Raw genomic sequence first — 17,393 nt, forward strand, 5'->3', positions numbered from 1 at the left:
GGTTCACCAAATCTTAGCCAGCACACCCTCCCATATTTACCCACAGCCAAACCTTTTGAGTGACTTCAATAAGAAACAAACCATGGTTCTTCGAAAACATTAGGGGCAAAGTGGCAAAGTCCTAAAGGAAAATGTTTTCACCATTGATTTTCAACCTTTTTCATCTGATGGCACACATAAACCAATTAGTAAAATTCTGCAGCACACACACAAATTTTTTTTTTGCTGATCTGACAAAAAAATAGGTATAATTTTGATTCATTCACACTGGACAACTGTTGTTGTATTGGCTGTTGTCATTTTTTAATTTGACACTCTAAAGTGAAAAGAGGTCAGTGCTCCCAACTAGTCAGGTATTGAATGTTTTAAGAATTCTTGGGACTTCCGGCAAGATGGAGGAATAGGTGGACGCACCGTACTTCCTCCTACAACCAAGATTAGAAAAACAATAATTTACAACAATAATTTACTATCAGAATAACACCCAGATCCGGCAGAGGATTTATCTGAATGGAAGTCGGGCAGCCAAGAAGTTGAAGTAGACGCATTCATCCGGACTGGTAGGAGAAGACGAGCCGGGCGGGCGCGGGGCTGGCTCCGGTCGGCGGCGCGCGGAGGTCGGGGGAAGGTTTGGTGCGAAATCGGCGCAAAAGCCATCGGGCGCGCAAGAAGGCAGCGGTGATCCCTGAGTACGCAAGCTGCGGCTGGCAGACCCAGAGGGGCAGCGATTGTGGACCAGGGCAGAACTCGCGGCCCGGAAGCCCAGACAAGGGTCTGAGTCCAGGGGAACGGAACTACCGCCATTGTTTGCTCCCGCCCCCACATATAACGTCACAATCTAGCGACCGGGGTGCCCAGCCCCGGTGAACACCTAAGGCTCCGCCCCCCACCGTAACAGGAGCAACCAGACCGGGGAAAAAAAAAAGGAGAGGCAGGGGGGGAAAAAAAATGTTTTCAACAGAGCAGATCAGTCCCCCGGGACTCATCCTTTTGAGCGACCAAGAATTAGCCAATCTATCAGATGCACAGTTCAAAACACTGGTGATCAGAAAGCTCACGGAACTGGTTGATTTTGGACGAAATTTAGATGAAAGAATGCAGATTACCATAAAACAGATGCAGGAAGACACGCGGAGGAGAGCCAATAGTGAAAGGAAGGATTATGAGTCTCAAAACAATACAGTGGACCAGAAGGAAGACAGAATCAACCAAGTAGGAAAGCATGATGAAATAAGAATTCAAAAATTGAGGAAAAGATTAAGAGCATCCAAGACACCTTTAAACGTTCCAATATCCGAATTATAGGGGTACCAGAATCAGAAGGGGAAAAGCAACAGATTGAGCACATATTTGAACAAATAATAAAGGAGAACTTCCCCAATCTGGCAAAGGGAACAGTCTTCCAAGAAATCCAAGAAGCTCAGAGAGCCCCAAAGAAGTTGGACCCAAGAAGAAACACACCAAGGCACATCATAATTACATTAGCCAAGGTAAAAACGAAGGAGAGAATCCTAGAAGCAGCAAGAGGTAAGGGGACAGTCACCTACAAAGGAGTTCCCATCAGACTGTCAGCTGATTTCTCCAAAGAGACCTTACAGGCAAGAAGGGGCTGGAAAGAAATATTCCAAGTCATGAAAGACAAGGACCTACATCCCAGATTGCTCTATCCAGCAAAGCTCTCATTTAGAATGGAAGGGCAGATAAAGTGCTTCTCAGATAAGGTCAAGTTAAAGGAGTTCATCATCACCAAGCCCTTATTTTATGAAATGCTAAAGGGACTTATCTAAGAAAAGAAGATAAAGAAAAGACGTGTATAGTAAAAGGACAGCAAACTCACAAATATTAACAACCACACCTAAAGCAAAACCAAAGCAACTAAGTAAACAATTAGAACAGGAACAGAACCACAGAAATGGAGGGCACATGGAGGGTTAGCAGCAGGGGGGTGGGAGGAGGAGAGAGGGGGAAAAGGTATAGAGAATAAGTAGCATAGAATGTACGTTGAAAATAGATAGGGGGAGGGCAAGAATAGTACGGGAAATGTAGAAGCTAAAGAACTCATAAGTATGACACATGGACATGAACTAAAGGGGGAAATGTGGGTGGGAGGGGGGTACAGGGTGGAGGGGAGAGAAGGGGGGAAATGGGACAACTGTAATAGCATAATCAATAAAATATATATAAAAAAAGCGAAAAAAAAAAGCTTGCAGCACACAGCTTGAAAAATCACTGGTTTAGACTGACGAATGATAATTTTAGAAAAGTTTAGAAGACTCTCTGGGTAGGTGTGGGTTGGATGAAGAAAACTGAGTACTTTTTCTCCGACCTTGTAATGCTCTTTCCCTTAACTTGCCATTCCCTCAGTTTAGAATATAGCTTTATTGCATTGATCATAATGCAACAAACGTCACAGACATGAAGTCAGCTTTGTGACTTTGGGTGAGTAACTTAACCACTCTATACCTTAGTTTTCTCATCTGTAAAATGGGGATAATAAGAGTCTCATAGAGGTGTTGTAAGGATAAAGTGAGTTCATATATGTAAAGTGTTTAAAACAGTGCATAGGACATAGTTAGAATCACATTAACAATGGTGTGTAGCTCTCTGAAAAAAGACACCCTGATTTGTAGTGCTTGCTGACTTCCTTATAAGTAAATACTTTTGTTATGGCCAATAAAACTTAACTTTTCAGGAGCTCTCGAAATAGCCATCCTAGGTGGAGGAGGCAGAGGTTCTGAATCACAGTGAATTAGGAACTAGTTCATATTCTCGTGGGAAAGAACAGTGTTGCCACCTAGGGGACAAATAGATTTCACACCCCTTCAAAGAGGCTGCTTGGTTTAAGAAGACTTAACATTCAAGGGCTTATGGGGGAAAATAAGGTGATTCTGTGGAATACGGAGGAATTAAGGCAGGTGTGGAGGCCCGTGAACTTAGAATTATTAGGTAAATGAAGAAAATTAACTATACTGTGCAACAGAATTCATTATATAAATTTAAAAGAGGCTAATTACATTTAGATTATCAAAAGGTAGCCAAAGCATTGATTTTAAAGAAAAATATAATTTCTACCTACCTGATTAGCAAAAGAAGCATACGCTGGTTGGTTGCAGTTATTATTTTTTTAATAAATTATTTTGTCTTTCTTTTTTGATATAGTGATGATACTCATTTCAGCAAATTTGGCTGGTAAAAAAAGAAAATCACCCTCTCCCCGCCACACATACCTTGGGAGAACCATTGCTAATATTTCGGTGTATTGCGTTTCCTTTTTCTTTCTCTGCTATGTAGAAACATTTTAAATATTTTTACAAAAATGAGGTCATGATGTACACGTTGTTAACTGATTTTTTCACTTTATATATTGTGACTATTTTTCAATGCCATTACATATTTTCCTACAAAATCTTTTGACTGGATACATGAAATTCCATTGAGCAGATGTATCATGATTTTTTGAAAGACTTTACTTATTTATTTTTAGACAGAGGGGAAGGGAAGGAGAAAGAGACGGAGAGAAACATGTGCGAGATATATCAGTTTCCTCTCATATATCCTTAGCTGGGGACCTGGCCCACAACCCAGGCATGTGCTCTGACTGGGGATTGAACCTGTGACCTTTCAGGTTGCAGACTGGCACTCAGTCCCCTGAGCCACACCAGCCAGGGCTATCATGATTTATTAATTGGTCCTTTGTGGGACATTTTGACTTTTTTCTAATTTTTCACTGTTATAAACTGTGATGAAGATCTAAGTAACATACTATTTTTTATATCTTTAATGAGTTTTTTTAAAACACTCACCCAAGAATATATTTATTGATTTGAGAGAGAGAGAAAGAAACACCAATGTATGAGGGAAACATCAAGAGGTTGCCCCTCAGACGCCCCCAGCTGGGGACCTGGCCTGTCACCCAGGCATTTGCCCTTACCAGGAATCTAACCTGAGACCTTTTGGTTGTCAGGATGACAGCCAACCCACTGAGCCACACCAGTCAGAGCTTGATGTTAATTTTGAAAGTCTTTGACAATGTAAGAGGCTGACCCTCTCTCCCCCTTTTAAAATTTTATTAAATTTATTGGGATGGCATTGGTTAATAAAGTTATATAGGTTTTATAAGGTTATAAAACATTATCGGTATTGCATTGTGTGTTCACCAGCCAAAGTCAAGTCTCCTTTCATCATCATATATTTGACCCCCTTTACCCTGTTCTACCTCCTTCCACCCCCCTTTTCTTCTGGTCATCACCATAATGTTGTCTGTGTCTATGAGTTTTTGTCTGTCTTATTTGGTGGTTGCTTTCAGTTTTATATCCTGCACATAAGTGAAATCATATGGTTCTTGACCTTTTCTATCTGACTTGTTTCACTTAGCATGGTATTCTCAAGATAACCGTGTTGTTGCAAATGGCAGTATTTCATTTTTTATTATGACTGAATAGTACTGAGGCGGTTTTTAAAAAAATTCTATAAAAATAAAGGGAGAAAGAAGAACATCTAAGAGAGATCATATAAAACAGAGATCATACATAGTAAGGAAAATGGTTAAATACAAGTGGGAACAATATTAATCATTATGTTAAATAGTTACTATTCTAAGTACATGTATATTTGTTATTTAATCCTTGCCACACCCCTAGGAGATAGCTACCACTATTATCTTCTTTTCCTTCCTGGAGATCTGAGACTTTGAGAAGTTAAGTGACTTGAACTGTGGTCCTCTGTTGGAAAGCCCTTCTCATTGCCTTCTTTAGGGCGTGAATATTAGGTTGGCTGTGCATATTTCAAGGTGACAGGTTCTTGCTGGTAAATACAGACTACAGGATCATAGCTTTTTTAGCTCTACTATTTTTGCCTAGAAGAATTTTACGTCCTTTTTATTATATGTAGTTTTAGAGAACAGAAGGAAGGGATTCATCTGTGGGAATCTCTTATAAGATCTTTTTTTTTAATTAATACTAAGAAGAACTTTTCTAAAAATCAGAACTGTTAAAGGGCAGCTTAGTGAATTAATGAGATTGGAATTAGTGATGTTCTGTCTCTAGATGTTCTTCTCATAGAAGGGATTTCTGTATTGAGAGATTGTAGACTCTGACTCCTCAGGTCCCTTCCAGAGCTAACATATGATTCTGTGAGTCCACATGTTTAAAGTGAAGATCTTTAGAAAATGTGATTATGAGAACACTTTGTCTGAGTCTTCTGAGAACTGTTACTCATGAAAAGCTTTTTAAGAACTCAATATTGATCCTGTAAATCTATAGAAGATTGGGAGAAATATAGTACTCACAGGAAAAAACATGGAGTTTTTCTGTGTGTTCAGGATTAAGAGGTAAGTATAACAGAAAATGTTTCTTTATTGAGAGTGTTCTAGAAATATGCCCCAATCGAATCCATTTCATATTGATCAGTTTTTTCTATTTTTAATTTTAATTTTAGCTGAAGGAGAATTTAAGAAGCACAGAACGGAGATATCAGGAGACTCTTAGAAGATTGGAAACCAAGTTTTTTAAAGAAAAGGTATGAAATTAAGGTTAATTAATAACTCTTTTGTTTGCCCTGGTGAGTGTGGCTCAGTCGGTTGGTTTCTTCTTACAAACCAAAGGATCGCGGGTTCTATTCCCAGTCAGTGCACATGCCTAGGTTGTGGGTTCAGTATCGATGTTTCTCTCTCTCCCTTACTCTCTCTCTGCAATCAGTAGGCGTGTCCTCAGGTGAGGATTTAAAAAAAGGACTCTTTCGTTTACTAGAACAACATAAGTATTTGCATACATTCTGAGACATATCAACATTCCATTTGGTACCTTATTAGAAGATTGTTATCAAATCAGTAGAATAAAAAATGGGGAAAAAAACCTATTGGGTTGGCCAAAAAGTTCATTTGTTTTTTTCCATGCAATGGCTCTAGTAGTGCTTAATTGTCTTTAACTTCATTTGAACCAATTTTGTTAGATTGTAATGTGAAAGCTGTCACTGTGGAGGATACTGGCCAGCAGTATCCATCCTTGCTGTGGATGCTCATCGAAACACGAGAAAAACATACACAGGGACAACTAAGTCTTGTGGGGAAATAGGGACGAAACGGCCACTCTCTCTAGTGGAGAGTGCCCTGAACCCCCGCCTGAGTAGGCTTTTATTAAGAATACAGGCACAGTTTGTGGATTACAGTCTGGCAGGGAAGATCAAAAGGGATAGGTAGTTTTCAAAGGGACTGACACAACTCCTGCTGGGATTCTGGGCAGAGTTTGGGGTTTTATCACTTAAAAAGACTACAGGACCTAAAAGGCTAGTTTCAGTTCCTGCCCGTGCCTTCATATTCTAATTCAATAGCATCCTCCAGCAAGCAGATCTCACAGGATCTTGTATATTCTATGTCCCAGGCCTGATTACCCCAGTCCACCAACTCTAGTCGGGATTGCACTGCCCCTGTTATTTCTTCAGGCCTGAGTCAGGCAGAGGAGACAAAGGCAGCCAGGAGACTTAGATTTCTCACAACTGAGAACAAGGATTCAGGCTTTGACAAAGCTGAGGGGGCAGGGGTTGATGTTGATCACCCCTTCATATCCACAGCCCCCCAAGTCCTTCCCTGAGGCCTCCACATGATCATGCCTGTCTTAGGCGATTCGCCCCGTGGGAAATCTTACCTGTCATTGGCTACTGATCAAGCATTGGGGGCTGGCACAGAACAGGCAGCGTTCATGCCAGGGAAATTAGTTTTGTCTCCTTAGTGTCTCCTGGTTCAGAGGTCTCTCACTCAGCCTAAGTTGCAGGGGGTTTCAGCTTCCTGAGACCAGGCAAGGCAGACCCTAACATGTCATCAGTGTGCATTTTTAAAAAAACTTATAAAAACTGGTGAATTTTTGTGTAGCCATTTTAATATTGAAAATGGAGGAAAATATGCAACATTTTCAGCATATTATGCTTTATTGTTTCAAGAAAGGTAAAAATGCAACTGAAACGCAAAACAGATTTAAGATTTGTACAATATATGGAGAAGATGCTGTGACTGATTGAATGTGTCAAAAAGTGGTTTGTGAAGTTTTTTGTGCTGTAGATTTCTTGCTGGACAATGCTCCATGGTCGCAAAGATCAGTTGCACTTGAAAGCGATCAAATCAAGACATTAATTGAGAACAATCAATATTATACCACGCAGGAGAGAGCCAACATAGTCAAAATATCCAAATCAATAAAGTTATTGGTGAAAATGAAAAATGTGTCTTTTATTTTACAGAGAAAACTAAAAGGACTTTTTGGCCAATCCAATATTTTAGTGATCTCAATGTCTAGTCTTCCCTCCTCTTCCCCCATTTAGAGTTTCTTGAAATCCTCAAGTGAAATTGTCATTTTACCAATGCTTTAGGACCTATCCCCTCAGCTCAGTGTTTCTCTGGTGGAATGAAAGCTGCGTGTATCTCATTATATAGTGGAGGTGGGATTGGAGAGGTCACTCTGGTGCACATGAAGTGCATTTTGATTATTATCATTCTTTGGAGCCCATCCTAGAACACAGTCTCCATGAGAATAGGGACTCTAGTTCTTTTGTTCACCACAGAATCTCCAGTGTTTAAAAAACCTGGCACACTACTGTTGCTCCATAGGAATTTGCTGAATGAATAAATAATGACTGTCATCACTCTCACAAATAATGTTTCTCCTCATTGTATTTAGCAGAAATTCCTCCCAGCTCTGCTTTGCCATACTAATGTGGACTTCGTCTCCCTGTTTATCTGTCACACTCTTTCTTTCTTGGGGAAACTGGGAGGTATGGTGAGGTTCCTGTGTTCACACTCTCCTCTTTGCTGGCTCCTCCATCAGTAGTTGGAGTGCTTCACGTCAGGTCATGTGGACAGGAGTGTTCTAGGTGACATTATAAAATAGTTAACTTTTTGATGTGTAAAGTTTGTCGTTAGAAATATAACTCTGTGTTAAAACAGCCTATCTTCTTTTTTAGTGCCGACTGGAACAGGAAGCTGAAAAAAAGATTATAATGCTGGCAGACAGAGCCCATCATGAAGCTGTTGTGTAAGGGACTGCTGCCTCTGTCTTTCTTTCTCACAGCCTCTCTCACCTCTTTGTGGGTCTGTTTTGTTCTTGTCATTTGTCTTCCCACTTCTCTCTGATTTGCTTTCTCCAAACCTTCTGGCTTATTTTCCTTCACTGTTCCTAGAATGAGACTTTGTGTCTCCACCCCTTTTCCCTCCACCCTTTCCATAGCAGCACTGTGCGAGAGTAAGAACATGGGCCTTGAAGTTACACTGGCTCTCAACACATATACCGATTGGCTGTGGGAAGATTCCTTAACTTTTTTTAAACTAAATTTCTTTTGCTAAAAACGAGGTTAATAACAGCAGCCTGGCAGGGCTGTCCTTATCGTTAATGGTGGGGGATAAAGCAATGGTCACTCTAGTTTGGTAACATGTAAAACTTAGGTCTCCTCTTTGAGATCTTGTATGTCTCTGTTTCAGGCAGTTGAGCAACGCTGGAAAAGCTGTTTTTAAAGAGAATGTTTATCTCCAGAAAGCTCTTGAAAACCACCTGAAGGAAACTGATGCTTTACAAAAACGTGCCAACAAGTTGCTAGAGTCTCAGACTTCCCTTTTACAACAAAAGGTTTCTATTCTCATCTAGATTTTGTTTCCTATTTTTTTTAAAGGATTGGGTTGGTAAAAACACTAAGCATTGAGTATAATAAAGATACATAAGGACAAAGGAGCATTTTTCTTCTGTCTGAATGATGTTCCTTTCTTGTCTGAAAAGATTAATACTGAATGACTACAAAGCATTAGACTTGGCATTATAAAGAATGTATCAGAAACATAAGTATAACTCCTATCATCTACTACTTGAGAGCACTCATTTTGCTCTGCTTACAGTGGTTCCTGAGTCACTTAGGAACAGGTTCAGCTGAAACAGCCCCGACGACAGTGGCACCACCACGTAGGGTTTAATCTCGTATCTCTCACCTGGAGGGAGTCTGGAGGTGAGCACTCCAGCGCTGGAGTAGTGGTACCACAAAGTCAGTGGAGATGCGGGTTCCTTGGCTCCGTTCTGCAGCATGTGGTTTCTATCTTCAGAGTTACCTCGTGGCCCACAGCAGCAGCTCTGTTATTCACACAGCAAGACGGAAGAACAAGAAAGAAAAATATATGTCCCTCCCTTTAGCAGTCTTTCTACTTACCCCTCACTGACCAGAACCTTCATGGCTATGCTGAACCATAAAGGAGACAGGGAATTTTCAACCATGCTTACTGCCTTCCTGAAAAAAAAAAGGGGGGCGGGGGGGTTTATTACTCGGAGGAAAGGGAAAATGGATTTGGGATGGGCAACTAGCGGACTGCCAAAATTTCCAGTATAGAGTTGTTAAGTTAATGTTTTTACTGTATAGTCTTATTGATTTTAGAATTACCATTTTGGTAATATAAAATATTTAACCTTTCAGAATTTTAGGAGAAGGAAGGCATCTTAATTAGCAGAAATCAGTGGTCTTCACAAGTCTAGACAAGGACCCTAGCATTCCTTTCATTCTGTATATACAAAATTCCAAAATAGCACCACCTCAACCTGCGTCAGACTCAAATTTCATGAAGAAGTGGAAATTAGTGAGGAACTTTTAACTTCTGAAACTGACTAAAGAAAAACATCTCTCACCTCTGTCATCTTTCTATTTTTAGGAGATCAATGATCTGTTGGTTAAGGAAAAGATTATGCAACTTACCCAGCAGAGATCACAAATACAAACCCTTCAGAAGAAGGTGTTAAGCTTGGAGACTGCTCTGGTTTGTATGACCAAGGAGTTTGAAACTGAAGTTCTAAAACTGCAGGAACAGGCAGTAGTAGACAACCAGGCCGATCAGGCTGAAATTTTCAAGTTGCAACAACTGCTTCAGATAAAGGACAAGGAAATGAATAGAATAAAGAAACTGGCTAAGAACATACTGGATGAGAGAACAGAAGTGGAAAGGTTTTTTTTAGATGCTCTGCACCAAGTGAAGCAACAGATTGCATTTAGCAGGAAGCATTATAAGCAGGTAGCAAAAGCTGCTTTCAATGTTAAAATGCGAGAGGCATTTGCAGGAAGAACAGAATATCCCAAAATTCGAACGTTTGATGGCAAAGAGCACAGCACCAATAGTGTGAATCAGGATCTTATGGAGGCCAATAAATGGTACTAATAATACTTTAATATTTTACTTTTTGTGCTATTTTCATGCCCTTTAGATAAATAAGAATGCTGAAAAGTTCAGTTTAATAATATCTAAGTATTGAGTACATTACTTAGTAAATTACTTGAGGAACAGGAACCGACTTACTCATCTTTTTTTAAAGATTATTTATTTATTTTCAGAGAGAGGGAAAGAGAAGGAGGAGAGTAAAGAAATATCAATGTGTGGTTGCCTCTTGCACACCCCATACTGAGGACCTGGCCTGCAACCCAGGCATGTGCTCTGACTGGGAATCGAACTGGCAACCCTTTGGTTCACAGCCCACACTCAGTCCACTGAGCTACACCAGCCAGGGCTGATTTACTCATCTTTGTAACCCCTGTACTTAATATAGTTAATGGGGGTTAACAAATATTCTTAATTGATGCCCTCTTTTCTTTATAATAGCGAATTGTTAGAGACCAGATTATTTGTCATGTAAAATGTCATCATAGTATCTTTTTTCAGTCCTCACCCAAGGATATGTTTTATTGATTTTAGAGAGAGAAGTGAGAGATAAAGGGAGAGAGAGAGAAACACTGATGTGGGAGAGGAACATTGATCAGTTGCCTCCCACGCATGCCCCAGTGGGGGACCAAACCCACCGCCTAGGTGTGTGCCCTGACCAGGAATCAACCCACAACCTTTTGGTGTCTGAAACAATGTTCCAACCAGCAGAGCTGCCCTGCCAGGGCTGTAGTATCTTTCGACATGCTCCTTTATTTTGTTTCCTGCACACTAGTTATAAAGGTTTGATTAGATTCGGGTTAAACATTTTTGATAAACATACTTTCATAAGTATATTGTCATGTTTCCTTTACTATTCTGAGATGAAATTCATAGGTAATAATGTCTAAACATATCATTTACAAATCAATTTAACAATTAGTTGTAGCAATTCTTTCTTATATAGACCTTTTCCATGGACTGAAGGACACCCAGTAGTGACCCCATTATTGTATTAACCAAAAGTCCCCACAAATTTCAAAAATACACTCTAGAGATCTACTGCCAATATGATAAAGGTAGTAGAATGCTTGAGACAGTTGTATACTACATACAGCAATTCATCGTTTCCTTAGCAATTCTATCTGTTAGAGCACACCTCCTCCTATAAACCATGTATTAAATTATAGAGCATTTTAAAGATTATTCTTAAAATTATGTTTTATATCCCAATGAAACTAGATTCTTCAAATGCCTTAACTCAAGAAACTTAAAAGGACTCCCAATTACTACGTACTTAACATCTTATTGAGAGCACTTCCCGCCCTGACTGGTGTGGCTCAGTTGATTGGAGCATTGTCTCATAAACCAAAGGATTGAGGGTTTGATTCCCAGTCAGGGCACATGTCTAGGTTGTGGTTTTGGTCCCCGCAACATAGGTCTTTCTCTCTCTCTCTCACTTCCTCCCTTCCCCCTCTCCAGAATCAATAAGCATGTTCTTGGGTGAGGATAAAAAAAGGGTGCTTCTGCTTTACATTATTTTTGATGGACTAATTTGTATGTCCTTTTAAATAATATAGCTGCTGGGAAGGTTGGACATGGTTAATGGCTTCTGAACGATGACTCTTCTTAAAAAATGTCCATACTGTGTGTAATTTTTTAACCTTCTTTCCATATTCAAAAGTCCGTAATAATACTCTATTATCGAGAGGCCCTATAATTTCCTCTTATTTATTTAACATCAAGTTGAGTCCCTGTCAAACATAAGGCAATTTCTTTTACATTCTTTAGCTATTGTATATTAAGTGGTATGTAAGTTTTCAGAGAAAGGTTCATAAACTGATTCTCCACATTATTATTGCAGAAACAGGACTTTTCCTATTCTGCCTTCTGTGTGACATTTTTGCTACTGAGCATCTTGTCACCTTAACCTCAGTTTCCTATGGCCTCTACCAGCAGGACAGAAATGGTGTTTAAAATTCTACATCATCTGTTTAAGAGGAGGATTAGAGAAGGACTGTGGAAGTATATGGTGATGGGCAAAACCTAAACTTTTAAAGAAACCTGACATCAGTGCCCTATATACAAAACATTTCTTACATTATACAACATCAATATTCTATCTGTGTGTGTCAGCCAGCTTTTGTAAATAGCAAGTAGGCTATGAGTCTTCTGGGAAAATTATAGTACAGATAAAGACCTGCCCGGAATGCTTAGCTGCAGGCTGATTTGGAGGTAAGAAAATAGACTAGTTAAGTTACATGTTATTTTCTAAATTTATCTTTTGTTATTCTCTCTTCATAGGAAATATCTAATACAAAGAGGAGTGTTAAAAGAAATTTTTCAATAATCTCACCCAACAACATGTTTTTTCTTGTTCCTTTTGTCTTTGTGTATATATCCAGATAAGTTATGTCACATTACAACTTTCTATTTTGTTTATTTGCTTGATATTTGAGCACACATTTTTTCATGTTAGTTTTTATTTTCATTTTAATGACTACATAACATTTCAGGTTGGCTAGCATATTGATATTCTTTTCAACTTTATGACTTTGTAATGGACAGTTTGCTCTGTAGTCATTACATTTGGAAAACTCTTATTATTCAGTTATGGTATCATATTTACATATTTTATATTTTTAAAAAAGAGATACTAACTTTGATCATATTTTTCCTTTTCACTTTTTTTCTTTGAAATTCCTCAGGACAGGTATTCAAGGAAATGTCAATATTGAAGATCTGACTTGGGAGCAGAAGGAGAAAGTCTTACGGTTGCTCTTTGCAAAAATGAATGGTTTTGTTCCTAGGTAACTCCCTACTTCTGTAGTGAAATACCAAGTTATTATCAACCCTAAAAATGGAAAAATGAACTTATTCTCACTTAGAATGAAAGGATTAGAAAAAAAAACAAAATATAAAAGGGTCATACTGCTTAGCTATGCAACCCTCAGAGATAAATAAATGAATGAGCATGGAAATGAAAGATGAATTAGGATTAAAGGAGGTAGAAAAGAGATTAATTTAAGGTATTTAAGGTAATGCTTGCTAAGAAGGTACAACATTGCTCAGTTGAATGGGTGGTAACTGAAGAGAAACATAACAATTGTTAAGATTTTATTAGTCTGCAAAGATAAGTAAATGATTTTAAGCTGATTTTTAATCAAGAACATCTCTAATAACAAGAAAAAGACCTAGAAAGGAAAACAAAAATCCACAGATATTGAAAATAATTCTTCTAAATGAATTATTTCATTCTCTCCACTGTGTTTTATCAGTAACTATAAACATGGTAATGAACTCTAAAGTCGGTAAAATAAATCAACCACTTACTGATTGCTTATTACATACTTGGCACTATGTTAGGGACTTTGGGGATTCAAAAGAATTAAGAGCCTCAGTTGGTGTGGCTCAATGGATTGAGTGCTGGTCTATGAACCAAAAGGTCGCTAGTTCAATTCCCAGTCAGGGCACATGCCTGGGTTTTGGGCCAGGGGACCTGCAAGAGACAACCCATCGATGTATCTCTCACACATCAATGTTTCTCTCTCTCTCTCTCTCTCTCTCCGTGCCCCTCTCTCTAAAAATAAATTTTAAAAAATCTTAAAAAAAAGACATTGCCCCAGGGTTTACAATCTGTTTGCACAAACGAAACCAAACATAACAAGGGGGGAAAAGGTGGCACAATAAAGTGCAATTGGAGCCCTGACTGGTGTTGCTCAGCGGGTTGGGCACCAGCCTGCACACTGACAGGTCACTGATTCAATTCCTACCCAAGGCACATGCCTGGGTTGAGGGCCCTGTCCTCAGTTGGGGGCGATTGAGAGGCAATTGATTGATGTTCCTTTCTCTTTCTTTCTTCCTCCCCCTCTCTCTAAAAATAAATAAATGCAATCTTAAAAAATAAATAAAGTGTAACTGGAGTTCAGACGAGGGCTAGAGCACTGAGGGAAGACTTCAGTCAGGAAGACAGAAAGAGTACGACTCTGTGGGGTGCCTCGTAGGAGAGTGAGATAGTGGTGAGAGGGAGCACAAATCAGGCAAAGGGCACAGTAGACAACATAAGCAAAAGCCCAGAGATGGGAACGGGTATCGGACATTTAGGGAACGTTGAGGAAAAATTGCCTAGCTTGAGGAAATCTGATAATGCTAGAGAGTAACTAGTAATTAGAAATAAGGATTAATCTGTAGATTAAATTATGATGAGCCTTAAAAACCATGCAGAAAATTCTGCACTTATGCTATGGGGATTCTAGAGAAGCGTAACATTTTTCTTTTCTGCCTTGAAGGAATACAAAGAGCAACAAGCCACACTCTCATAATCTGACCAGAAGGGCTCACAGGGTATTGTTCTCAGAGCTGTCCTCAACCTGACAGTGACAAGTACAATGGGTTGGAGGACAAAAGTAGAGGTGGGGGAGCAGCGGAAGCTGCTTCACTACTCGGGTGGTGGTGAGGGGTTGAGGCAAGAGCAGGAGCAGTCAGGAAAAAGGGCGGAAACAGAAACGGGAAGGAGAAACAGAGCTTGGCGATAAAGGGCAAAAGGGATAAAGACAACTAAGTGCAAATTTTTTAACTAAGAACCAGAAGAGTGGTGGTATAAAAGGCAAATGAAAATATCTGGAAAGCCAGTGTAAGGAAAATGTTTAACTTTTATTTAATCCATCCATCAAGTCATGTAACATATGCATACTGAGTGCCTGCTGTTTATCGAGGGAACCATGTTGAGCAAATAAAGACATCATGCCCAGTATCAGGGAGCTCCTGATTTACATGGGAAGAAAACCATCAGTCAACCATCCCACGAATATATACAGAAGTACAATTATGACACAGGCTCAAAGGAGTGTTATGAGAGGCTAGGTCAGGGGAATCTGACCTGGGGAGGCCAGAAACATTCCTGAGGAAATTAAAGCCCGAGCTGACCACTAAAAGGTAAATAGAAACAAAAAGGGGAGAAAAACACATTCCAAGCACAAGAAATAGAAAGTAGTATTTTCATTGTCAAATTGGAGAAGATGGCAATATATTGAAGCGAAAAATAGTTAAAGCATTTGTAAATAGTGATTGGAGCACAGATAGTACTGTTTTGTAGTTTAGGGAGAGACATTTGAGCGTGTTTAATGAAAACTGGTACTTGAGTTCAGGAGAGTGGGTGAAGGTAGGAAAGTAAAGGGCTGAGGCTAGAACCTCTAGGAATAACAGTTAATGAACAGCAGAACAAAGAAGAGTACAACCAGAAGAGAGGATTTTAAAGTACAGGATAAAGAGAAGATGGAGGACTTTGAAATTGCTTTTGTGTCTCCGGTAGCATTCCCGAAAAGTGAAAAGGTGTGAGGTACAGCCCCGGCTGTATGTACTGGTGGACCGTGTCACTGGGAGTTGACTTTTCTGTACCCCGGGGACTACAGCCAGAGTTCCAGGCCTCGAGCTCCATACCTATTGTCTTCACACTGGAGAAAGGAATCTGAGTGAAATCTTTCTCACCAAAGTAATGAACTTGAACCTGGCCACAATGGAACTATGTCTAAGCCTGCTGGAATCTCATGCCAGGGTTGGATGAAGGAAAAAGAATATAGGAATAAAATGGTGAAATGTTGTGATAAAGATGAGATTAAATGAGAAAACTCAGACTGGGAAGGGATTAAATGATGAAAAGTTTTGCCAAGGCAAGAAATTTGGAAGTTGGTAAGAGTTCACAGTAGATTGTATATGACTGTGAATCCAACAGTACAATATTTTTCTTTGTGAGTGAACTAAGTCAAAGGAGGGTAATCAATAAACTGTGCCCTTAGTGCATCATTAACAACACTGGCTATAACTCAGACACCAGAAGTAGCTAGAGTACATTATCAGACTATTTAAGATAGGCAGATGTTGACTGTTGTTTTTCTTTTTAATTTTAGAGAGAGAAACCTCAATTTGTTGTTCCACTTATTTATGCATTCATTGCTTGCTTCCTCTACATGCTCTGCCCAGGGATCAGACCTGTAGCCTTGGTGTGTGGGGACAATGAGCTAACCAACTGAGCTACCCAGCTAGGGCAGGATAGCCAGGTTTTGAAGGGATTTATGCTGCTTTCATGTGCACCTAGTTGAAGGCATGTTTTAGGAATGGGATGTGTGTCTTTATCTGCTGGAAAATCAATCTACTATACTTTAAAAATTTTAATCCTCACCCAAGGGTATCTTTTTTTTATTGATTTCAGAGAGAGAGGAAGGGAGCGAGAAACATCAATTGGTTGCCCTCCCTACATGCCCCAACTGGGGATTGAACATGCAATCTAGGTATGTGCCCTGATCCAGGATCAAACCTGCAACCTTTTGGGTGTACAGGATAACACTCCAACCAAGCTCATTTTCAAATTAAAATAATGGATTAGCTCTGACCAGTATGGCTTAGTTGGTTGGGTTTTATCCTGCACAAAGCCAAAGGTCTCTGTTTAGATTCTTGGTTTGATTCCTAGTCAGGAAACACGCCTGGATTGCAGATTCAGTCCCTGGTTGGGGTGCATGTGAGAGGTAACCAACTGATGTCTCTCCCTCACATAGATGTTTCTCTATTTCTCCCTCCCTTCCCCTGTCTCTAAAAATAATTTTTAAAAATATTGAAGTAGTGATATGTTTATTTCCGGTCCTTTAACCAGAATTTCCAAAGTATAGGAGAAATTTTTATACTGTGTCTTTCCATTGGGTAACCTTTTTGTGTTCTGAGGCTCTTTCTGTGAGAAGAGAATTTTTCTGGCCATGTTTTTTTTGAGTGGGGGAGGTCAGTACTTTGGTTTAACCTCACTTATCACCATTAATAGCTGTTATGTATCATCACCATGATCATCTCCATAAATATTTCCATTTCTTAAGTTTAACGTATCCCAACTTTAAGAGGGTACAAGTTTATGGTAACTTGCCTTAACATTATACTGCCTGTATGTGTGTGTAAAAAATCATTTTTCAAAACGAGAAGCCCATCCAGTGGAAGCATTCATTTAGCACTTTTAGAGTCTAGTTGAAATAAGGGTACAAGGAGACACTGCCTCACTGTTCGCTTTTACCCGCCACAGGAAATACAGTCAGAGTTCCAGGCCTCCGGTTCCAGACTATGTCGTTCTAGACAATGGAGAAACACAGGAACTGGGGTAAGGTCTCTCTTGACAAATAGATGTGAGCTTGATCACGACGGTTCTTATGGACATGTTAGATGTGCTAGGATTGAGTGAGAGTAACATGACAAGTCTACTGTCCTGAAC

General features: G+C 39.6%; 1 protein-coding gene across 5 annotated transcripts in view; it reads left to right on the top strand.

Annotated features, from left to right (window-relative positions):
• Positions 1 to 17,393, top strand: part of BBOF1 (basal body orientation factor 1) — a 49,361-nt gene that overhangs the window by 26,063 nt on the left and 5,905 nt on the right. For 4 of the 5 annotated variants that reach the window (XM_036012005.1, XM_028506425.2, XM_028506426.2 and 1 more), the window contains exons 5-10: positions 5,437 to 5,517; positions 7,951 to 8,021; positions 8,465 to 8,609; positions 9,671 to 10,164; positions 12,856 to 12,957; positions 17,208 to 17,282. In XM_036012005.1, the coding sequence (XP_035867898.1) occupies positions 5,437 to 5,517; positions 7,951 to 8,021; positions 8,465 to 8,609; positions 9,671 to 10,164; positions 12,856 to 12,957; positions 17,208 to 17,282 (968 nt within the window). The remainder of the gene's footprint in view (positions 1 to 5,436; positions 5,518 to 7,950; positions 8,022 to 8,464; positions 8,610 to 9,670; positions 10,165 to 12,855; positions 12,958 to 17,207; positions 17,283 to 17,393) is intronic. The other variant, XM_036011998.1, reaches the window with a different exon arrangement.

The sequence above is a fragment of the Phyllostomus discolor genome, chromosome 1 (genome assembly GCF_004126475.2).
Source record: "Phyllostomus discolor isolate MPI-MPIP mPhyDis1 chromosome 1, mPhyDis1.pri.v3, whole genome shotgun sequence".
NCBI classification, from domain to species: domain Eukaryota; kingdom Metazoa; phylum Chordata; class Mammalia; order Chiroptera; family Phyllostomidae; genus Phyllostomus; species Phyllostomus discolor.